The sequence below is a fragment of the Cylas formicarius genome, unplaced genomic scaffold (assembly GCF_029955315.1).
Source record: "Cylas formicarius isolate icCylForm1 unplaced genomic scaffold, icCylForm1.1 PGA_scaffold_7__23_contigs__length_41026272, whole genome shotgun sequence".
Lineage (NCBI taxonomy): Eukaryota > Metazoa > Arthropoda > Insecta > Coleoptera > Brentidae > Cylas > Cylas formicarius.
Genome location: NW_026844352.1, coordinates 16282176 through 16305063, shown reverse-complemented (window position 1 = coordinate 16305063; position 22888 = coordinate 16282176). Strand labels below are relative to the sequence as shown.

At 32.5% G+C, this 22888-nt stretch overlaps 1 protein-coding gene across 1 annotated transcript in view; it reads left to right on the top strand.

Moving 5' to 3' along the window:
* Positions 1 to 22888, top strand: part of LOC132705356 (kinesin-like protein CG14535) — a 577250-nt gene that overhangs the window by 14604 nt on the left and 539758 nt on the right. The window contains 1 exon segment of the mRNA XM_060675896.1: positions 19907 to 20054. Within this exon segment, the coding sequence (XP_060531879.1) occupies positions 19907 to 20054 (148 nt within the window).

Here is a 22888-nt window from a genome sequence, read left to right as displayed (position 1 = left end):
GATTTTACTCTAAAGCAGTTTTACACTTTAGAGCTACGGCTCTTAAAGGATGTTGATCTCTATGATTCTGCTGTCATTCGTGAGTTTCTAGACTCCAAACATATGGAAGTTGTTGCTCCTCCTGAAACTTCGACTGATACTCAAAAAATGTATTATCTACTCCACCATTCGGTTACGAAAGCTAGCGACCAAAGCGTAAGAGTAGTATTTAATGCATCTTGTCCTAGTCCGCAAGGATCACTCAATGTACCAACTAACCAAAAGGACCAAAAGGACATAACAGCAATTTGCTTTAACTTCAGAAAATTTCCAATAGCGTTTTCTCACTCAGGTGATATTGCATCATGTGGCTACGTCTTTCGTCACACCAATGGAAGAACAATCCAACTTATACTCTCGACTCACCAGACATTCGGAAAGAGGAATCAAAAAAGCATGTTTACTCTATGACTTTTCCACAAAAACTCTTTCCCTTTTCGGATTTATTGGACATATTCTCTTCTCTTCCGAAAGTTCTTCGTATTATCACTTATGTTTTGCGTTTCATAGATCTGAAAATAAAACGTCAATCAGTTGACTCATCAATGATGACTGAAGTTGAATTAAATAACTCATTACTCTTCTTTTTTCCAATCGCTCAACAGTAATGTTTTCGGCAGGAATTTGACACTCCGGGTATTCTCAGGCTGGGCGGAAGGCTAACTACGTCCATGCTCCCATATGAACAAAACACCCTGCTCTCTTACCGTCAAACCATAAACAGATAGACAGATATGATAGTCTGTTATTGTCACAATAAATATCTGCATCCAGGTTTTCAAACTCTATCCTATTTGTTACAACATTTTTTTATTATTGCTTCGAAACGAGTTATCAGGCGGAATTTGTCTCATCTCACAGCTCAAGCCATTTCAGTGTGTTGGTGTCGATATGGCAGATTCTTTTGAAATTACTTTAAAAGCATTGATTTGATTGTCTTTTCATCTGCTGTTCAGTTCGTGCTATTCACCTTGAGTTAGTTTCGGATTTATCAACTGATGCATATTTAGCAGCATTGCGACGCATGATTGCGCGAGGAACACTTTCTGCTCTCTACAGCGATTGAGGAACGAATGTTATTTTTGCTTAAAGATACATAGTGAATAATTTTCAGTTTTTTTAACATATAAATTATAGGTACATATGGGTATCATTTTTCCGAACCGCTTTTTGGTATTATGGGAAAATACCTACTGCATTTTAGTGGGCGGTATGTTTAGTTTTCATTTTATTATTTCTTAGAGTTTTTATGAATTTTCCTAAATAAACCTATAACTTATTTATTGGCCGCGAGTACAGCACCAAGCAGTTATTCTTCTACTTTTCATCGCGGTATTAAAGTATTGAGCTTAACTGGCCAGCTGTACCCGCCAACGCCCTTAGGCGCATGTGTCACTCGAAATCCGTTAAAGCGCTAAGTTCGCCCTGTACACTTTTAGCACACCACTGATTGCACTTTTTCCACGAGATGTCGCTAGATGCTGCAGACAGTACTTCCATAGAAAGTGCTGACGAGTGTAGTAGAACTCCTAAACTTACGGTTCATGGGATATGTCCCCTACAAATATGACTCTTATATAAAGAAAAAAGCAAGCTTCGTAAGTCGTAAGTGCTTAGATTTACATTTCAATGTGTTCACCTATAGAGCACATAGATATTAAAAAACTAATACTAATTGATCGTGGATTTTTTTTACGGCTGTGTCTTAAATCCTATTCTAAAAATAACAACGAACTCGGGTATCGATGTATTATATGAGGCTGTCAGAATTAACTTGGTTAAGTTTTATTGTTTTAAGGCGATTGGGGCTTAACTTCCATGTATTATATCCGGTACATATTTCTTGTTTCCTTTTCTTTACGGTTTGTTTGTTGTTTTCCCTTTAAAATGTTCTTCGACATCAGAAAATATACACAACTAATATATACATTTTTGGAAGGCTTAATAAAACGGCTACAATCTGTACATCCTCTATAAAGCTTTGCCAACGTTGAGGGTGATAATCGGGCACAAGTTTTTACTTCAAAGTTCGACGTCCGAACTAATCTAGCCCGATGAGTTTGAAATTCCCGTACACCGATCACGAAAGTTTTCCTTCATTTCTCGGATACATGAATTCTCTTTTCCCGGGGGTCATTAGTTCGTATTTTAGTGTGTTTTAGAGTGTTTAAATACCGACGCAGGAAGAAAGAAAGAACTCAGTTTTTTGTATCCTTTCTTGGCAGTCTATGAACTTATTGTTGATATTTCTTGGACATATCAAAACAGAAATAAATCTATTTATAATATATAATATAATAAATCCCCATATTCCATGGCTGTGTGTGTTTGCAGAATACATCAAAAATCAAAATCAAAAAGGAAAATCACTTAAATCACATTTAATACAGAACATTTGAGTACATTTAGATATTTCCGAATGGTAAACAGGAATATCTACTATTTAAAGGGGAAGGAAAGGTTTCATTGAAGGATGGTCCACTGAAATAAAAGAACTATCTGGAAAAGGTAAGAGATTAATAATGGATAGGAAAAACAGATTTCTGGGTTGTGGCTTGATGGCATTTCAATCAAAACGGTCTGGAGCCTATCGTGATGTTGATATTTTTGAAAAAAAATCATTGAATTGCTTTTGATAAGAAGGAATTACAGAAATTTATCCTGCAAACGGAGCTAGTAGTAGTTGGCAGTTAAATACCGATAAAATTGGAGTACATTGATTCTTCGTGATTGGAGTTTACAAATGAGTTTTTTATCCTTAAATTTCTTTTCTTCTTATTTAATGTGTATGCTAAATGGCTAATAACTAAATAAATTAATTAAGTTAGATTAGCCCTTGGCTAGACTTGGTCTTCATTATAAAGCAAATATTGAACAAATTATTTTGATTTGCAGTATCACCCGTAGCCGCATTTATTGTGATTGTCAAAGAGACTGGCCTGGTAACTCAGCGAGATAGCACTGCGTGAGCTACTAATCAATGTTGTTATGGTAGTGGTAATTGTTTAATCTGAGTGATTTTCGGAATAGTTTGTATTAAGGATGGTAATATGTCAATATTTACTGCGCGATTCATCATTCGTTTTAGTTTTTGTAGTGTTTTGAATATTATATTTTTGAACGCTGTCACACAGGCTGTCAAAAGTATAAATATGCCAAAAATGGAACTCGTTTTAAAGCTAAACCATAACGGCGTGATAGCAAAGTAAATCAAATTTTACAAAAGAAATTTAATTATTTTATTAGTAATATATTAAATTGAAATAACAGTGGAAAAAGAACATAGAAAATAATATGCTTCAAAATTCAAAATAGTCAATTTTTTTAAACATCGTAAAAAATTGTATCGCTCAAAAAATAGCAGTACGTATTTTTCAAGAGTATTAGTTAAAAAAGACTTAAAGATAGATAGAAAGATAGTTTGTGCACTCTATGCTATTTTCCTTTTTGAATATTGTTGTGACCGTGACTTTGTTCCATGCCTTTGACATTTCGTCGCCTTCATAAGCCATTATCTCAAAAAGTTTGAAGGGTGTAGCTCTAATCAATTCTAAATCCTGGGCCCGGGGACCTTTTATTACAATCAATCAACAATTAGCAAATAAAAAAAAACACCTACATAAGGCACAGAGTTTCAACTGTGTACTAAACTAGTCCATGAACATGCTACGTTTTAATAATTAGTTATGTTATAAGTTTTACAAATAACTGCAAACAAATATGTTAAAGCTTGTTTGAAATTATAGTTCGAAAGTTGGAAAAGCCAATTTAAAGAATGTCCACATCACACACTTCACCATTTATTAAGTTACACATTCTGTAAAATATATTATTTTGTCCCAGATTAGTGTAAGCTCTAGTTAGTTCAGAAGTAACATTATTCCTTGTTAAATGTACCAGAACAATAAATCTATTTAGAAATGAACAAGGAATTCTCCCCAAAACCAGTTTATACAAAAATATTGCTTCAGCAACCAAACTTCTGAGTCAAAACAACATAAGGTACATCAAAATAATAAATATCATGCTTCTTGTAATAAAGGCTCGTCAAAAATTTCTTCCGAATCTTTGTTAATTCATTTTTTATACAAAATAATACGGAGTCCAGATATTCGAACAATATTCGAGAATACTCCCAACATATGCGTTGTACAATGGTTCAGCGTCTCTTTATTTTGAAAACTACAAGAATTTCGAACCACACAACTTATCATTTATTTTGTTATGCTGCATATATATTTTTATTTAATTTTAATTCGAAAAAAAAATGCACCAAAATCCTTCATTTCTGCTTTTCATTCTATTATCTTTAGGCGTTTTATTTTCTGATAAATCTCATTTTGTTGTCCTTTTTTGAGCCTATCGTCTTCGTTTCGATCCAATTTGTTCCGAAGATAGTTTGAGAAATCTTAATGAATAATTAATATCCCAATTATTCTATTCTATTGAATACAAATGAGTGCAATTTATAAAGCATTCGGGTATGCAAGTGGGAAACAGTGAAATACTGAATTTATCGGAAACTATTATTACAAATTTATCCGAACTTTACGATATAACCTTAAAGTTGTCCACCCTGTTTAATGAGGCCTGTCATAACAAAATTTACCTTTTATTTATCTCTCATTAAGAAACGAAATCTAGTAACGAATAATGTCCCTCTCTAGTAAACGATTTACCTTCAATAAATAACCTCAAACAGTCCACGACATCCCTTTGGTGATTACTGCCGCCCCCGTGTACTGACGGGTTCGGCGCCGTTGGCCGCTCGCTAAAAACTATAAAACAATTTGCATATTAAAGCCACGGTCGCGCCTCAGCAATCTCTTCCACCCATCGTCGACCGAAATCTCTGTTTTGACACGTTAATATTCCGCGTCACCGTCTCTGTGCCCCGCAATTCGCGAGAGACGATTAATAAATTCCGTTAATCATATTTTGATTATAAATCACTTTTACCATGGAACGCAATTCGGGAACATTTTTGCCTGTCATCCGTGTAATTTTCGCACAGATGTAGGTGCCTGTACTGGGTGAGTTAACGACAGAGTAAAGTTTATTATTTCGTCAGTTTCAGTGGTAAATACAAAAGTTGTAAAGATTGTCAATTTTATTATTATTTATTTTAGAGTATATAGTTTTAACAATAATAATACAATCTGAACCTAATAGTTTTCTAAAAAAATACTAGTTTGCACACTTGCAAAAAAATAAGATAGTGCCATTATTTTTAAGGATTAAGGAAAGATAGATAGAAAAATATGCAATATCAAATACATATCACTACAAATTAATTATTTTTAATTATTATTATGGTGCAATAAATGAACTTCTCGTTGGTAATGCGGAAACCACATTTGTTGGGGCTCAATGAAGAAATTGAGGTAAATCTGTCTGCACAAAGTTTAAATATATTGCCCTGTTACAAATGAGTAAATAAATTTATGAAATTTATTGTGGTGACAGCAAATTAAAAAGAAAACTAAGTAAGTAAAGCTGGGTGAGGCAGAAACAATATTTTGTTGGAGGTAAGACTTTACAAGGCGAAGTACTCAAATAGACGTACGAACTAGACAATCTCTTTAGCGTTGATTGTATTTGCTAGTGATAGTATTGAATATGGAACACGAAATGTGGTAAACTGGAATGCTACCAATGAGGAAAAAGAATTTGAAATTTTATTTCAATTTCAACCATACCAAGAACTTTTAGACCATGATTTTGAACAAACGGTAAAATGGACAACATCTTCAGCGTTTAATGGAATGGTTTGATAATAGTAGAGATATTGAATAAGAAAAACCGAAAGTGGTAAACCGGAATGCTACTAATGAGGAAAAAGAATTGAAAATGTTCAATATAATCCCCAAGTCAGTAACAGTCAGTTATAATACATCCGAATCTATCGTTAATAGCACCGCTAGAACACGCAAATACCATCCCTTCCTTATGGAACTACACCAAGATCTTGTGGATCGTGATTTGGATAAATGTTTTTCAGTTAATGGTTCTAACAAGCATTATTATTCAACAGTCAATCCATTCTGGCTATGGGAAGTGTAAAAACCAAAACCATTGGTAACTTAATGTGCGGTGTAAAATAAAACTTTTTCAAGAAGTTGATAACATTGAGATCCATCAAATGTGGTTTCAGCAAGGTGGAGCTCCTCCACATTATCATCTAAAGAATTTTTAAATAATAATTACCCACAGAAATATATAGTAGATCGTGTTTATATGAATTACCCTACAACACCAAAAAATATGGAAAATAGGACTTCGGACCGTTTATGCTAAGGAAGGTCCAAGAAAATATACGAGAAGGACTAAAATTGTGTAGCCAAGTAGAAAGTCATATATTTGAACATTTATTGCGCTATAAGAATAATTAAGAATAAGATAAGTTAATTTGTAGTAATATGTATTTAATATTAATTAATTAGTAATAATGAAGTTTCACCAAAATTCATTATTTAATCTTAGCCTCTCTGGCTAATTGTTTTGTCATAGCCAGCTTATGGGAATATTCTTGGACAAAAAAAAGAAAGTTAAAATAAATCGAAAAGTATTAGAAATAGATACAAGATTTTTTTTTTAAGTTAATATACATAATATACCTTAAGTTCTTCCTTCCTTGCCGATGGCAAACTGAAACAATAGTAAAAATTAGCAAAAATATAAAGATATGGGAGACGCTGCTGCATTTTGGTCGTCAGCTGTTTTAAAAATAAATGTCAGAAACTAACCAAAACTTACTCCTTTATTAAGGAATTGGTGTTTTGAGGTGGGTTTATAGCTAACCAACTTCTCAAGAGATAAGAAATAATCTTTTCCGCCTTAAGTTTCTTCTCTCTGCAGAAGTGCAGAAGATTGACAAGAAGTGTAGTTGATCTTTTTAATTCTCTGTTACCATTAATAGCAAATTCAACGTGACTCACTCTGTATAAGAGGGCCAATTTCCATCGCCAAACCAGTTCCGAGCAGCCAGCGCCGCAGAAGAAATGCAGTCAGCGTTGCCGTTTTTAAAAGCAACTCCTCGAGAACAAGGTCTTTTTTTCCCGGCAGTTCCTACTGGGACGCCTTCATATGCATGTTGCTCTCATCAAAAATCTAAAAAAAAATGCTCTATGAGGACAGAATACTGGCCTAGCAACAATTTATATATTGTATATGAAAATACATATATTTACTTCTTTCAAAACAGAAATATCCAATTGCTTAATTAATTAAAAGTACACTTTTTTTTCAGGTTCATTTTTCTAATTATATAAACTTTTATGTTTTTTTCTGAGTTAAAAATAACAAAATTATTTTGTACAATTATATTGAAACCTTTGTTAATGTATGAAATATAAATATAAATCATATTTTGTAAAAATCTACTCTGGCATCAGTCTCTAATTTGTAAAATTAAATATTATTTTCATTTTTTCTAGATCCCAATAAAAGAATAATGCTCTCATTGCAAGAATTTGGGAAAAAATTATTCTCAAATTTTGTAGCTATATAAATCTATAATTGCGTACCTATTTTATTAAAATCCACGAAGAAAGAAAATAAATGAATTATATATGTACGCACTTGGGAGTGGAGCAAATTTTATAACGTGATTAAAAATATGTACATTTTTAATGACGTCCTTCGTTTAATCAAAAGGCAGTAGTAGAAATATGTTCTTCTAAAATTGTACATCAAAGAGGCCGACATTAATTATCAAAGGCCTTTTAATTATGCCGATTTTATGTGTTTGTCGGCACTAAGTACGTATAAATCAAGTTATGAAATCTGATTTCGTTTTTGTAAAGCCCTCGAGGGATTTATTAAAATTTCCATGGTGTTCCAATTATTTTACCTGCGCCAAAAGTTGAATTTGTTTCGAGACTTCTTATTTTTCCTTCTTATTCGCGTAAAACTCTGTCGGAAGTCTATTTCTCGGTTTGTTCGATGTTTATTTATTACATGACGATAATTGAGTTAAAGAATTATTTTGAGGATTTAATATAACCAGATTCTTCATTTTCTTAAGTGTTGAACTTTCTGGTGCTGGCTTGTAAATTGTGAGGTCGGAGTGCAAATTACAAAGTTGATTCTTTTAACAGCCCTCAAAATAAATTAGTTAACAAAAAGTTAACTACATATTGTTGGTACAATATTTATATAGCGTGGGATACGGCGCCACCTGGCAACCAAGGGATGAAGCTGCAGCCTGTCGGCAGTTGCAAGCCGCAAGTTCGCCCGGTGTACGGCTTACCGGTCCATAGATTGCGCCACAAGTTTTCGGTTTTCCATTTTCAATGCACTATTCCGGCGCTGAAAAACTTATCCAATGAAAAAAAATATTTTTGTTTTTATTTTATATTTTATTTAGAAAAGCTTGTCTCCTGCATTTTTTTCATAATACTTACCTTTTATTAGATCAAAACATCTAATGGCTTTCTACCACATCTTAAAGCGTTGCTTATTATTATTATGGGCATGATTTGTGTTCAAAAATTCTCTATTGCCAAAAATTAAGGGATGCCATTCAAAACTTTCACAACATGCATGTTTGAGCTGAAGATAATGCCCATTCAATAACAACATGTAGACATCAATATCAGTTTGCTATTATCGTTACGTCAACGTTATACGGTTACATTTTCTACTTTTAAGATTAAATGGTGCAGAGACATGTATTACTTGCATGATGGTGCGCACCTTATTTCAGCTTAGATGTGCTAACGTTTTTAAATCGTACGTATGAAAACCACCGGATAGGTAGAGGTTTGCTTTGTCATCTCCAGATTTAAATCCTTTTATACAATACAATTCAATTGATACAATCCGATAATAGTAACTTGCACAACAGACAATGCTGTTTTAGATCTAGCCGAATGATGGTTCGGTGAAAATAATCTTCTCTTAAATAAAGATAAAACAAAAATTGTGAAAATACCGACAAATCCAGGTTAGCGGTAAGTAACAGTGTTAAGCTCTCGGGTCTCATTATAGATGACAGTTTATCGTGGTCACACCATACAGATGAACTCTCTGAAACTTTCCCGAGTCTAATATTTTTAATAAGAAGACTCCCTTAAAACTTGTTATTTTACACTGTTACATTCAAAAATGTCTTATACCGTTCCATTGTTAACTACATTTTTAAACTACATAAAAGAGAGATTAGAGTTATGTGGGGTGCGCATTATCGGCCTTTTTTTCAGCCACAGAATTATGCCTTTGCTTTGCATCTACGTTTATATTGCTTTAATGACATAAAGTTACATACTGTACAATAGACTGGCGACATCTGTTAAAATCCTTTCTAACAAAAAATTTTTAAAGAGAAATGCATGAATATCTGCTCGCTCAATGCTTCTATTCAGTTCAAGAATACCTTGAGAGTAATTTGGTTTTCGACAAAAATAATTAGGCCGTAGTCACGTTTTTTCTTTTTTTGTGCTAATATTTATTTTAATATTTCTGTATTCATACGTGTATGCGTTTCTATTTATTTGATTTACATTTATATTGTTTGGACTTGCTATATTGTACCTTGTACATGGTCAATAAATTTAGTTATTTTTGTATTTATTTATTGCTATGTTCATTGTTATCAAATAGGACATTGTAAAATGTTCTATCGATTACAGTCTCAGAATATTTTTGTTGGTTATACTTGATTTATTTTACATTGTCTTGATTGATTTATTAACATATATTAATACTTATTGTGATGACGAAACCTTAACTTGTGAAAGTCCCCGTTAAATAAAGTTCTATTCTATTCTATTCTATTCGATTCTATTGCAGTTATAGAAACAATTAAGAATTAAATGTTTTAAAAAGAAAATTGTGTCTGTATGTTTAAAAATGGAAAAACTTCTCTCAACATCTACAGAAGTTATGGATCAGTGTTTTAGTTTTGGCATTACATGTGTTTGTAATTTACACAAATGCAAAATTAGTGAAACCACCTATAAAAACTTCTGAAATATTTTTTAGGATTTTGAAGCCTGTATTATTTTCAATTACTTAAATATTTTTCAACAGGGAACAATTTGGTCACTGCTATAAGTACAAAAGAATAATTTGTTGTAATAAACATTAAATTTTCTGTCACTTTTGGGTTAGCAAAGAGACTTTTTGCATTTATTAGAGCGGCAGAAGATGGGTCATTTAGATCTTCGATAAACTCTTTAACTAATTCAAAATTCTCTGCATAAAATATAGCAGCGGTAGCCTCCAGGTCCCCAGTAAGTTATTACTGATTGTGATGGTAATTGAACAATTCTCCTAATAAAACTGAACACGTGAAGGTGTTTTTAGAAATTGTTTTTTTTACTTGATAAATTAAATCGTTTACGAATGCAAACTGATCTCTTATACATTCTGCTATCCTATTGATACCAGTTGCCCAGCAAGTAACATGGAGTGGGTTAGAATAAAATGTTTTTAAATTATGTACTTAACTATATAAGTTGCAGCATCCGGAGTATGAATTTTGCTGTCGGAACACTGTTAGTCAAAGAAAAATTGTGTGGATGCAATTGAATAGAATTTATCTCCTAAGACTTTAATCACATAAGTTAGTTAATTCATCAAGCACAATATTTTTCCCCCATTTTTTTAATGTAATTTATGGTTTGCTTTTAAATGACATCAACAGTACCGTTACGTACAGTTGGGGTTGCTCAGTTTTTTAAGTAGCATATTCACTCCAATGAATGCCTTACATAAGTCCCCATTCAGCTTGTTCGCTGTCTTTTGTTTTTTCTTCGAGACAGTGTTGTATTCTTCGTTGGGAAGGTCCCCTTCGTTCCAATTTTAAACTCAAAAAACCCATAATTACCTTGGGTTTTCTTTCATTAAAAAGACGATTTTTTTAAAAATCTTTCCTACTTCTACCAAGCAAAAATATATTTGAGTAGAAAACTTTTGTAAATACATTAAAATTTTTATTAGCTACCAATAATTTGCTTGAATACGTAATTCATAAAAGCAGCAATGCCAAAAAACATATCTTTCTTTTTTTACTTTAAATTAGTTGAGTATAATTTTTTTTAACTACTGTAGAATTGTTAACATAAAGTATGTACCAATAATATGCTCGAATGCGTAATTTATAAAAGTTAAAATATCCCGTTATACCAAACTTAAACTAATAAACACGAGGCATGTCGAAAAGGGCCCGGCGAGGTCTTTATTTGGCATTAAAATGCATTATTTATTGTTGCAAAAAAATGCATGTTTTATACGCCAAAAATGCCAGAAAATGTATTTCATATTTTCTCTCTCTAATTAGCCAAGTATATACCAGCAATGATGTGTAGGATAAATTGTATTGTATGGAATTTCTTTTTTGGTTTGCCCCATTAATCAATTATTTCTAAAATTTAATTGTTTAGAAGATAATTGACAAATGTTGGTACAAAATAAAACTGCTTGACAGCATCGAACTGAATTTTTGTATGTTTTAATAATAGTAATACTTCCGTAATATTTTATTCTTCAATTAATTTTCGTTTTTAAGTTAAAAAATAAAAACATTATCTTCCTATCATATTTTTAGATCGATTAGATCTCTTTAATAGTTGGCTCTTGGCTCCCTTTTCGCGGTTGGTTTTAAACACCCTGCATAAAGACCATGTGGAGCATAGATATACAATAAAGTGGTGAGTTGCAAGTTGCGATGTAGCCATTTCACAAACTGTTTACGTTACGAGTCAGTTGGTGTAAAAAAATGGCACTTATTAAAAATTACACTCCTTTGTATATGCATTTTAATAAGCAAAAACATGTTTCGATATTTTTCCAGGGATTTTGTTGTTGTTATGTACACCGTATATTAGCCTATAGTTGTGCACTTATTGAATTACAATTATCTATTATGATTTTGCACAATCCTTCATTTTTCATAAAACAATTAGCAATAAATCGCGCATGTGGATATGAAAACGTTTGTTCTCGCTAATGTTAACATATTGATTGAGTTATTGCCGGTCTACTGCATAATTTAATGAGCGTTTTTCATTACTGCCTTAACTAAGTTAATATTGTTGGTTTTATCTAGTTTATATTATAATATGGGCTGATAAAAAATTTATTGCAACCCCGTTGCAAGTTCAATCAATTACTAAATCAACCACAAAGTTGTTTTTCTTTTTCATTTTGAGTAATTTTCGGTGAAATTTCCGATCTGTTGGTTTTACCACAGGGACTACATGTTTCAGTTACGCGAAATGACACCATTTCCACATTCGTAACATTTTTTTAGTTGTATTTTTGGCTATTTATAAGTGTCAAAACGCATAGTTTCAGACGAGAGGGGTTGAGTGTATCAACAGTGGGTATTAAAATATCAAATACGCAATAAATAATTGAATAAAAGTAAAATAAAACTCAATTATTTTACCATTAGCGTAGGTAAAAGTAAAGCCTTAAAAAGAATGGGCTAACTTTTCTCAAAATTTTATGTTGCATAAAATTGCACCATTAGAATTAGTCATACTGTTAATAGAATAATGGATTTTAGAAAACTGTTTTCCATGATTTTCACCGTAACTTTTTCAAACTTACCAAATCTTACTTATCTTACCAAAAGTTCATCTATATACACGTAAAACCTATCATTCAGCTCTAGCGTCTAGCTCATTTAAAAAAGGTGGGTAAATTATCTATTATCAATTAGTTAATTTTCTAATCACCTATCTAATCAGATAATGAAATTAAAAAAACTAATGTAATGTATCATTTTTATAACGTTAGTTAGTTGGATGGAAAATAGGTTTAATAGGGGGTTATTAAGATTTAATTGATTATCTAAAGGGATATTTGGCTTCGAGTAAATTTACTTTCATAATATAAAATTTGAAGACCTTTATTGCATAGTCGGCTAAATTATAATGATTTTTATATATAACAATTGGGGTTCCTATTGCCTGAGTTACTATCTTTCCTTGCTGTATTCTATTTTTAATATCCTCTTTTGTTATATCTTCGATTCCAAAGTAATGGGTGTTATTTTTCGATGTAGAGAACTTTAAGTTGGCATTACTGTTCAAGGTGGCGACCGATTTAACAGCTGTCAAATGATTTATTCCCATTTTGGTTTGGAATGGACAACGCTTGCAAGTAGTGCAATTTTATTTCGAAAATAATGGTTCTGTGCGGAATACGTATCGCACACTACATCCATTTTATCGTCGACAAAATCGTCCATCAGAGCAGTTAATTCGATTAACCATTTTCGCACCACGTTTACTCTTATTGATAACTCGCATCCCCAAACACGCCGTACGGTGCGTGCAGAAGAAGCTATTGCTGCTGTAGAGCGTAGCATTGAGGAAGACCCGAATGAGTTCATTCGCCATCGAGCACAGGAATTGGATCTGTGTCCATCCACTTTATGGAAAATTTTGCGGAAGGATCTTGGTTTACGTGCTTACAAAATCCAACTCGTGCAATAATTGAAGCCAAACGATCATCAAATAAGGCGTAGATTCGTCGAATGGGCTCAAAACGAGGTTGCCGTTGTTCCTGATTTTCATAAGCGAATTTTGTTTAGCGATGAAGCGCACTTCTGGTTGAATGGCTACGTCAACAAACAAAACTGCCGCATTTGGAGCGAAGCTAATCCTCAAGTGTATGTCGAAACACTATTACATCCAGAACAACTGACTGTTTGGTGCGCTTTATGGACTGGTGGAATGATTGGTCCGTACTTCTTCAAAAACGATGATGGCCAGAACGTTACAGTCAATGGTGATCGGTAAAGAGCTATGATTACTAATTCTTTCATTCCTGAATTGAATGACCATTGTGTCCAGGAGATGTGGTTTCAACAAGACGGCGCAACATGAGAGACACGTTTGGTGACCTCCTAATTTCAGGTTTTGGACCTGTGAATTGGCCTCCAAGATCTTGTAATTTAACACCGCTAGACTACTTTCTGTATGGCTATGTAAAGTCATTGGTCTATGCGAATAAGCCACAAACGCTTGACCATTTGGAAGACAACATTCGCCGTGTCATTGCCGATATACGGCCACAAATGTTGGAAAAATTCATCGAAAATTCATATGCCAGAAATCATATTTAAAATGTAATGCCACAAGATTATCTTTCGGATAAATAAAATTCATGTCAATCGAATAATCCATCGTTGTTTTATTGCAACTTAAAGTTCTATACATAAAAAAAAACACTCCTTATTTGAATTTACTTTTTATTTCGCTCATTTGTAAATCTTCGACTTTTCTTCCGACTTTCTTATACTTAGTTTTTGTCTTATTTATAGTTACTTCTAAATCTTCATATCGGTCCCTTAGTTTTTTTAAATGTTGCCTACGTTCTCATCTTTGTCCATTCTTTTAATAGTTTATCCAATTATTTTCTATTTGGCGTAAATACGTTTCGGGGCAATTATTACAACAAAGTTTATGTACGCCTTTTTTTTATCTGTTCGTCTTTTCATATTTTCAAGTACTAGTCCTATAGAACTATTAGTTTTAAAAGATAAGTCTACATTATGTTTAGTGAGACATTTTTATAGCTGGAGGGACATTCTTTGGTTATTGGAAAATCATTTTTAAACTATAATGTATTGTATTTTCTTTAGGACTTTATCTATGACTTTTGGCAATTAATCGTTATTAAAAGCTATTTAGAATTAAATTGTTTGGAGTTTAATCTGTGTATCACCCTATAAAATATTACTAATTTATGTGCAAGAAGATTTGAAATAATAGTATCTGTATGGAGAAGTTTATGAAAAGTGGAGAAAACGAGCAAACTATTTTCTTTTTTAAGGTCAGATCTTCTTTTATTATAAATCTGATATTAGCAGCAGTAAAAGAAGTTAAAATGTAACGCTAGTAGGGAAAATATTTAATTAATTGATGTTCAGATATTTTTTGCTCAGCTAATGTCGGCCTTAATATTAATTAATATTAATTGTTATTAATAATAATTAATAATTAAATAATTATATTTTTTAATTAATACTAATTATACCGTTAACTCCTGGGTAAATGTTACTACTGCATTTAGAATTGTTTTGTGTTAGTTCAGCTTATAATAATTTAAGAATTCCTTGCTTTTTAATGTAATATATTTTATTTCCTGCTAGTAACTAATCGACCAATACAATGTCATCAATCAATGTCATTATAGATATAATGGGAAATTAATTTATCGCAATTTGGTAGTTTTCAATCTTTAATTTTATTTACTAATTCTGTGGAATTATTGATAGAAAATTTAACTGTAAAATGTGTGCTGATAATAATAAGATATTTTGCAATATGGAGCAGTTATAAACAGAACTATGGCTCTTAAGTGGATAACCTGCTTTAATTGCAGTGTTGTAGGTTCTTATTTATAAGACAGTAAATTTCTTTGCGAGTTTGCAAATATAAGTACTTTTTTCGAGAGTTTTGGCTGGATCGCACCTACTAATTTAAAAGCAGTCAGAATTTAAAAATTCTCTCGTTTTGCTGAGATATTTTGGTTTATTAATAGTAAATTATAGTGTTACCTTTGTCAGCGTTTGTAAACCCTCTCCATTGAATTAGAAAATTAGAAGAATTAGTCTGAAGATTATTAGTTATTTTCAGACCCAACATTGGGTGTTTCAGTTACAGAGAGCATGTCGTAATGCATTGTCACGTCTAGAATAAAAGAACATTAATGAGCCTCTTAACACTTCATCTGTTTTTCATCAGTAGTTCCGAACATGAAACCGGTCATCAAATTTTATTCGACGAAACTAACATTTTTACTTGCAATTTAATTAAAAATGCATTTAAGTACAGCGGGTATTTAGTATGTAACCTACAATTTTTAAAATGTCAAGTATTTTAAAAATTGTAGATTACATATCAAATAGCATAGAGGCCATTGCAAATAAATCGATAACGACTCTGATTTAGATTTTGGATAAAAACGCAGTTCTTTATGAAATTATTGATAATTTCATTGACCGGCCAGGCTTTTCGATAATTGCGGTCAAAAGCCACAACGATATAATTCGAGATAAAGTATACTTGTATTTCTCTACGATCCAGTTTCGAGAGTATCGTTTTTTCTCGTCCTTGATCGACCTATGTTATCAACTCTCGCACCTAATAAAAGTAACGACGTTCCTTCGATTTTCCCTATTTCAGGAATTTTAATTTTACCGCCGTTAAGAGCAATTATTATTTATTTATGCCGATGGCGAACAAAGCTTATAAATCGCGGCATTAGCGTGAAATTTCCGCAAGGTAATTAAATAATCTACGGACCATTAATTCCGATTGAAATTTGCCTTAAAAGACTATGGAGTTGAGGAGCAACGTTTTCTGCCATTCTTCCGTCTTATACGAATAATGACATTGCGTCGCCTTCAAGCATCGATTATGGTAGTGGAAGGAGTGGTTGGCATATTCAGGGGGGGGGGGCGACTAAAGTTTCACGTCTGAAGCGCTCGCTCGAGAGGGGATGCTAAAGATCGCAATGATTTATTACAAAGAACGTATTCTTACGTGACTTAAATTTTAAATTGTTTTATTGTTTTTTTCGTTAACGCTCGCTTCCGAGGGCGGGAAGGCAAATAATTTGATCTCGAGATATTTTCCGTTTGATTAATGGCCGGCCGGATACAAGACGGGGGGCATATGGCGATGCCGTGCTATACGAGATAAATTTTTCTCATGGCGATATGCAAAAAACCAGCTTGACGAATTGGCTTAGTAATCCGATTGGTGGACGACACGAAAAATGTTTCTTTAGATATAAATAGTCCAGTCAAAGTAGACATTTTAGAGAAAACAAAATTTTCCTCGAACTCTTTTCTCGGCATCACTATTCCTATGATATAGCGATTCTAAAAGTTGAAGGAGCATTCTACATGGTATACACACACAACCCACGTACACATGGGGGATTGTTTTTTACTGCAAAACTAAGAAGTTGTTCCAAAATCATATTATTATATCTGCAAGTCAAATTAAGAATAGATGGATTTACAAAAAATACAAAAATTCTACCCTTCTTTTAAAAAATTGAGAAAAGTTGTTTAGAATGAAAAGTTATTCAAAACAGGACCTACTAAGATAAAAAAGTTTTTTGTTCGAAAAATATTAACAATTTCCTTATTATTATTATCATTTTCAATAATTTTAAATACGGTCAATCACATATTATTTGCAAAATTAATTATGATTTTCAATATTTTGACGAAACACAAATTTTTATATTTTTATTTAGTAACACCTAAATATTCTATTAACATTCTTTTTAAGTAAAAAAGTAAATCGTTATTTAAATAGCAAAATTTTTACTTTAAATTTATTATAGAAAACTATACATACAAACTATACATCTTACATCTTACTTTGAAAACTTTGAAGTAAACATGATGACAGTTCAATGAGTCACAAAAAATACAAAAATTCTACCCTTCTATTAAAAAATTGAGAAAAGTTGTTTAGAATGAAAAGTTATTCAAAACAGGACCTACTAAGATAAAAAAGTTTTTTGTTCGAAAAATATTAACAATTTCCTTATTATTATTATCATTTTCAATAATTTTAAATACGGTCAATCACATATTATTTGCAAAATTAATTATGATTTTCAATATTTTGACGAAACACAAATTTTTATAATTTTATTTAGTAACACCTAAATATTCTATTAACATTCTTTTTAAGTAAAAAAGTAAATCGTCATTTAAATAGCAAAATTTTTACTTTAAATTTATTATAGAAAACTATAGCTACAATTTATTGTTAATTGACAAACATAACATCTTACTTTGAAAACTTTGAAGTAAACATGATGACAGTTCAGTGACATTAGTTGTTATTGTCAAATAATAATTGCTTTATTAGTGACATTTTGTTTTGCAGTTAATATTATTAATTATAATTAATATTATTAAATTATAAAATTATAACTATAGTTATAAAGTACGTAAAGCAGAAGGATTTCAAATCTACATGGCATTTGGAGGGTAAATATAATAGGAATGTACGTGTTCAGACTGTATATAATAAAGAAAATCAACTAAAAGTACTTCAGGCAATTGTTGAAACCTCTAGATACACTCAAAAAATTTCGGCTTATACGGATGTCAAAAACTCTGGTAAGATGATTCTCAGAAAAAATAAATAACAAGAAAATTCATCTGGTGAGACTTACTTACTGTTTTTGCAAAACGAATTATCGTAATTTTAAGACCATTTGTGTTCGTCAGATTTCCCTGCTGGAACGAAACTTTTATAGGGATCGACCGAGATTTCATTTGCTAAAATTTGATCGTACAGTCATCGAACGGGAACGTGGGCCTGCATAATTTTGTTAAAATTTATTAAATTGGTTAGTTATAAGTTGATATTAATATTATTATTTATTTCAATTTTTTTTTGGTTATCTGTTTCTGATTTGTAGTAAATTTTGTGTAATAATTATTATTTAAAATAAAAGTGTTGCTATTTAAATGACATACCTATATATAACTTTAAGTTTAAGTGCGGACACGTACGAATGATCCTACTCCAGGGTCAAACAACGAACGGATGAACACCCGGATTACCACCAATACATATATATATATATATATATATATATATATATATATATATATATATATATATATATATATATATATATATATATATATATATATATACATATATATATATATATATATATATATATATATATATATATATATATATATATATAATGGCTGAAATCCCCCTATTGGTCTGTCTCACGTACGTCAAGCTGCACGATTCGCCACACTACATGGTCCTTGGGTTCTCCTAAGTAATTTTTTGTTTTGGGTTTCTTAATACTACTCAGGTTTGTATGCCATAGATATCTCGTGTTTCCGTAATATCCGGCCGATTCTGTCAGTAACTCCCTTAATATATGGCAGAACAGCGATAGATCTCTCTTGGGTTCATCCTGCACTCTCTGTTGCGGCTGCTGTTGTTTGCTTATTGCTGTGCTGATGGTGCGCCTTTGGTGTCCGTTTTACTAAAGACAGGTACTAATTTTCTTCAGTTCATTATCTCTGTTCTTCTCGTTCGTAAGCCTGAAGGACCGAGCAATTAATGTATTTGCCTCTGCCTGTATCTGTGTTTAACTTTTAAGGAGTGCAAATAAGAAAAGCTGCAATAACTTTTTCGTTTTTCAACATTAGGACTTTATTCTTGTGAAATCTAAAATGCTGTATTTTGTTACGAGAAAAAGGATCTCAAAAACACAGTGTTTACTATTCCTATCCTATTTATTCATCAAAAATTGAAAAGTATGCCGTGAAAGTAAATTGGTAAGATTGTTATTTCGTCATCAATTTGACGTTTTTTTTGTCCATGTTGTCTGTGAAATATTTGTTTTAATTTAACAGAACGTGAATCGGTTGGCCAATGTCGGGTGCAAAGAAAACCTATGGGAAATTATGATTATGAGGGCGCATTAAACAGAATTGAGCAACATCCTCTAATTGCATCAAGATTCCTGGCAGATATCACCAATAACTTTACTAAAATGAAGTTTCATCGACATGTTCCCATAAATCGTTATGTAAATACTACATTTTAATATTTTGGCTATTTGCATGCAAAATTTTTATTTTCTAAAATACAAGAATATTGACTAAGGTATAAAAAAGTATCCGTTTCTAACAAACGAAGCTTTCCTTGCTTGTAATAGAATTCCAAAAAGATTCTTGCCAAACATGTAATTTTTTATTATCATTGCTTTACTAAAGAATCGCTGGTACAAATCAGTTAGATAATCAGCGAGACTCGTTATCATTCTGACCGTTTCCGAGTATCCGGTGTCGAGGGAGAAAAACCTCATGTAATACATTACCCGGTTTATCTGATTTCAGGTCGAATTCAAAAGACGAGGATCCGGCGGCTAAGAATCATCCCCCGTCAGTTGGTCCCGACATCCCGAAACTTATCACAAAATCTCCGTACAAGCTACTGGATAACGACGTGAAAACGGCCTGGATCAATCCGCGATTAATCTCAAAGGTAATTATTGTACCTAGTTCCCGCTGCACTCCGCTTTGTGTGACGCTGACGATCCCATTTGTCCGTCCACTGAAACATTTGCTCCGAATTAACGTAGAGACTTGGTAGTTTACGACTAACAAATAGCTGAGCTAATTTACGGTTTGCTCTAGCAGTTGTTTTCGGATCACATTTTCCTTAAATACCCTCAAAACCCTGTAATCGCCTTCGAAAAAGTAAGTTTTTAACAAGTTGGCGGTCCCGATATTGAAAAAAAGTATACTTAGAAGTTCTAGTCATTTAAGGAAACTTAAATTTTATAACAACACCACTTACACTGTTCATTCATTCAAGACAATAGTATATTCTCCACACGAGCGGAGCGACTTTTTAATAAACGGGCGAGTTAAAAAGTTTACCGAACTTGTTGCATACTATACTTTTTCTGCGACCGTTAGTTTTTTGGTACATTTTCTCAAAACGACACAAATACATTCACTGACATGGCCGTCAGAATTGACAAACGTCAAAATTAAAAGTATGGGAAATATTTCCCACAACATCCGATTGCTCCCAAACCCGTGCGGTAAAATCCCGGAAATGTCCGAAGTGGGTCGGATTCGTGGGAAACGAAACTGACGTGGTAAAGTGACGCTTTCCGCACGCTAGATCGGTGTGTCGGTATTTTACAGACGGGAGTAGAAAAATAATTTTAAGTCTCTATTTATAAGCGTCGAAACTAGTCAAACAATATAGCGAACTAACATGCTAGAGCGTTTTTGAATATTTTTGTTATTTATTTTCATTTCCGTTACGTATGCGGAATAAAATTAGATTATTTCAATAATAATAATAATCTACACTCACAAATGGCGAGTTTATATTAAAATACAAACCTATGCTTGTGGTAACTTTGTAAGCTAGATTGAATATTTAAAAGAGCGATGAGACGATCTGAGAAATCTCCTTATGGAATTTTAAGCTACTATAATCTGTTAAATTAATTGGCGCTTTAATATCCCAGCCGTAGACCTGGCAATCTTTTAAATTGTGCCCTTCTATGCTATGATACCCTTCTATGATATTTTGTGTGGTATATCCTTGTTACAAATTATGGTGTAAATTGTGCTATAGATAGTGATGAGATTTATTTCGTATGCATTTGTAATGTACACAACCAATCTTTGGTATTTAACTGGCTTCTTTTCAAGACTGCAGTAATATCTGCATATACGTTGTTTGAGGGCGGCAAAGCTAAAGAACGGGCATGAACGTTGTCTCGGATGACTTATTCCCTTATTGGTGAAAGGTTATGGTTGAAATGGTTTGCTTGCTTATAGATTTTTATAGATTCTCGGATTTTTCGTTGGTGCATACCAAAATTTACGTTTTATCGAATAAGATTTGATGTCCGATTTCATCATTATGTCCGAAAAATACTGATGAGTTTTTTTGTTGAGCCTAGTAACGCCGTCTGTAAACTTGTGATATCTCAGTGGTAAAGTGCAGGACGTTATATTTCTTAAGAACTTTTAATATGGAAACAGTGGCAAGTGTGGGGTTCGGATGGTTCGGAAGGATAGTTTTACGGCTCTGTAAACAAGTTGATGTTGAAGATGAGTTGATAACCGATGACTTTTGATCCGGATGGTGAAGCAGCAATGCATTAAGATATCGGTCTGTGTGTGTAGGTTTTCTGTTAACAGAATGACCCAATGTTAGGTCTGATTTTCTATTGACAAGAATAACCAAGAATGGAAGGTCATTATTAGTTTCATATTCATTGGTAGAACTTATGTTAGAGTGCATATCAACTTAGCTCAAAGAACATGAAAGATCAGTAAGACTACGACAAATAAACTTATTAGCAGTTGCCGAACGCATTAATAAAAGCGCAAATCTATTGAAATCTAAAACCAACCAAACAAGCTCAACTGAGGCCTTTACTTTTCACCAATAAGTAATAAGTCACATGAATAAATTTTTGTAACTCACAGTAACTCATAATTTTGCTGATTGTACATCTTACGTAGATTTTCTTCTTTTAGTGGCTATAATTGAATAAAATATTATCTTACGTGTATGTTATTATAGTAGCACCTATCATTGAATAAAATTTTATAACTCACAACTCACATTTTTGCTGATTGCCTATCTAACGTGGATCTTCTTATAATAGTACATATCACTGAATAAAATTTTATAATTTCGTGAGTTTATGTTCCAGATTACCCTTAAAAGGCCTGTAATACCAATGCACTTTTCCGGAAATCCTTTCAGATAATTCCGGTTTTCCACGCCGGACAAACAAACGGCGACACTTTTATGGAATTTTAAGTGGGAGTCGCTTTGTCTCAAAACCCTTTCCGATCCGCAGGAAAGGAAACTTTTACTACTGTCAGGAGCCAAGGTTTAATGACCAACATAAAAGTTTCACTTTCCCGTCGGCTACTACCCGTCGTTTCTTAAGTTTTTCTTTCGGCCACGGGACAGTTGCTTGCTAATTTAGTGGTATTTTTCTTTTCGGCTCCGAAACAACGGATGTGGTTTATTTCTTGTCGCGCAGTTTCGTGGGCTGTTAAAGGAAAGGGGACCACAGTTCGTATATCAAATTTCCGGATCGTATAAAAGATCCTTTCTCCCGCTTTTGTTGGTTACCGAAGGGATTTTTTTGTTTCAGTGTTCAGTCGGAAGCGAAGAATAATTATACTTATATATTATACGAATAATAATTATAATACTATACACTATCCGGTTTAATTATTTCCTTGAAAACTTGTCACGTAAATTGTCTATTTCCTCATTTATTTATTTATCTCTTATTTTTTAATAATAAATTTACTATATAGATTGTT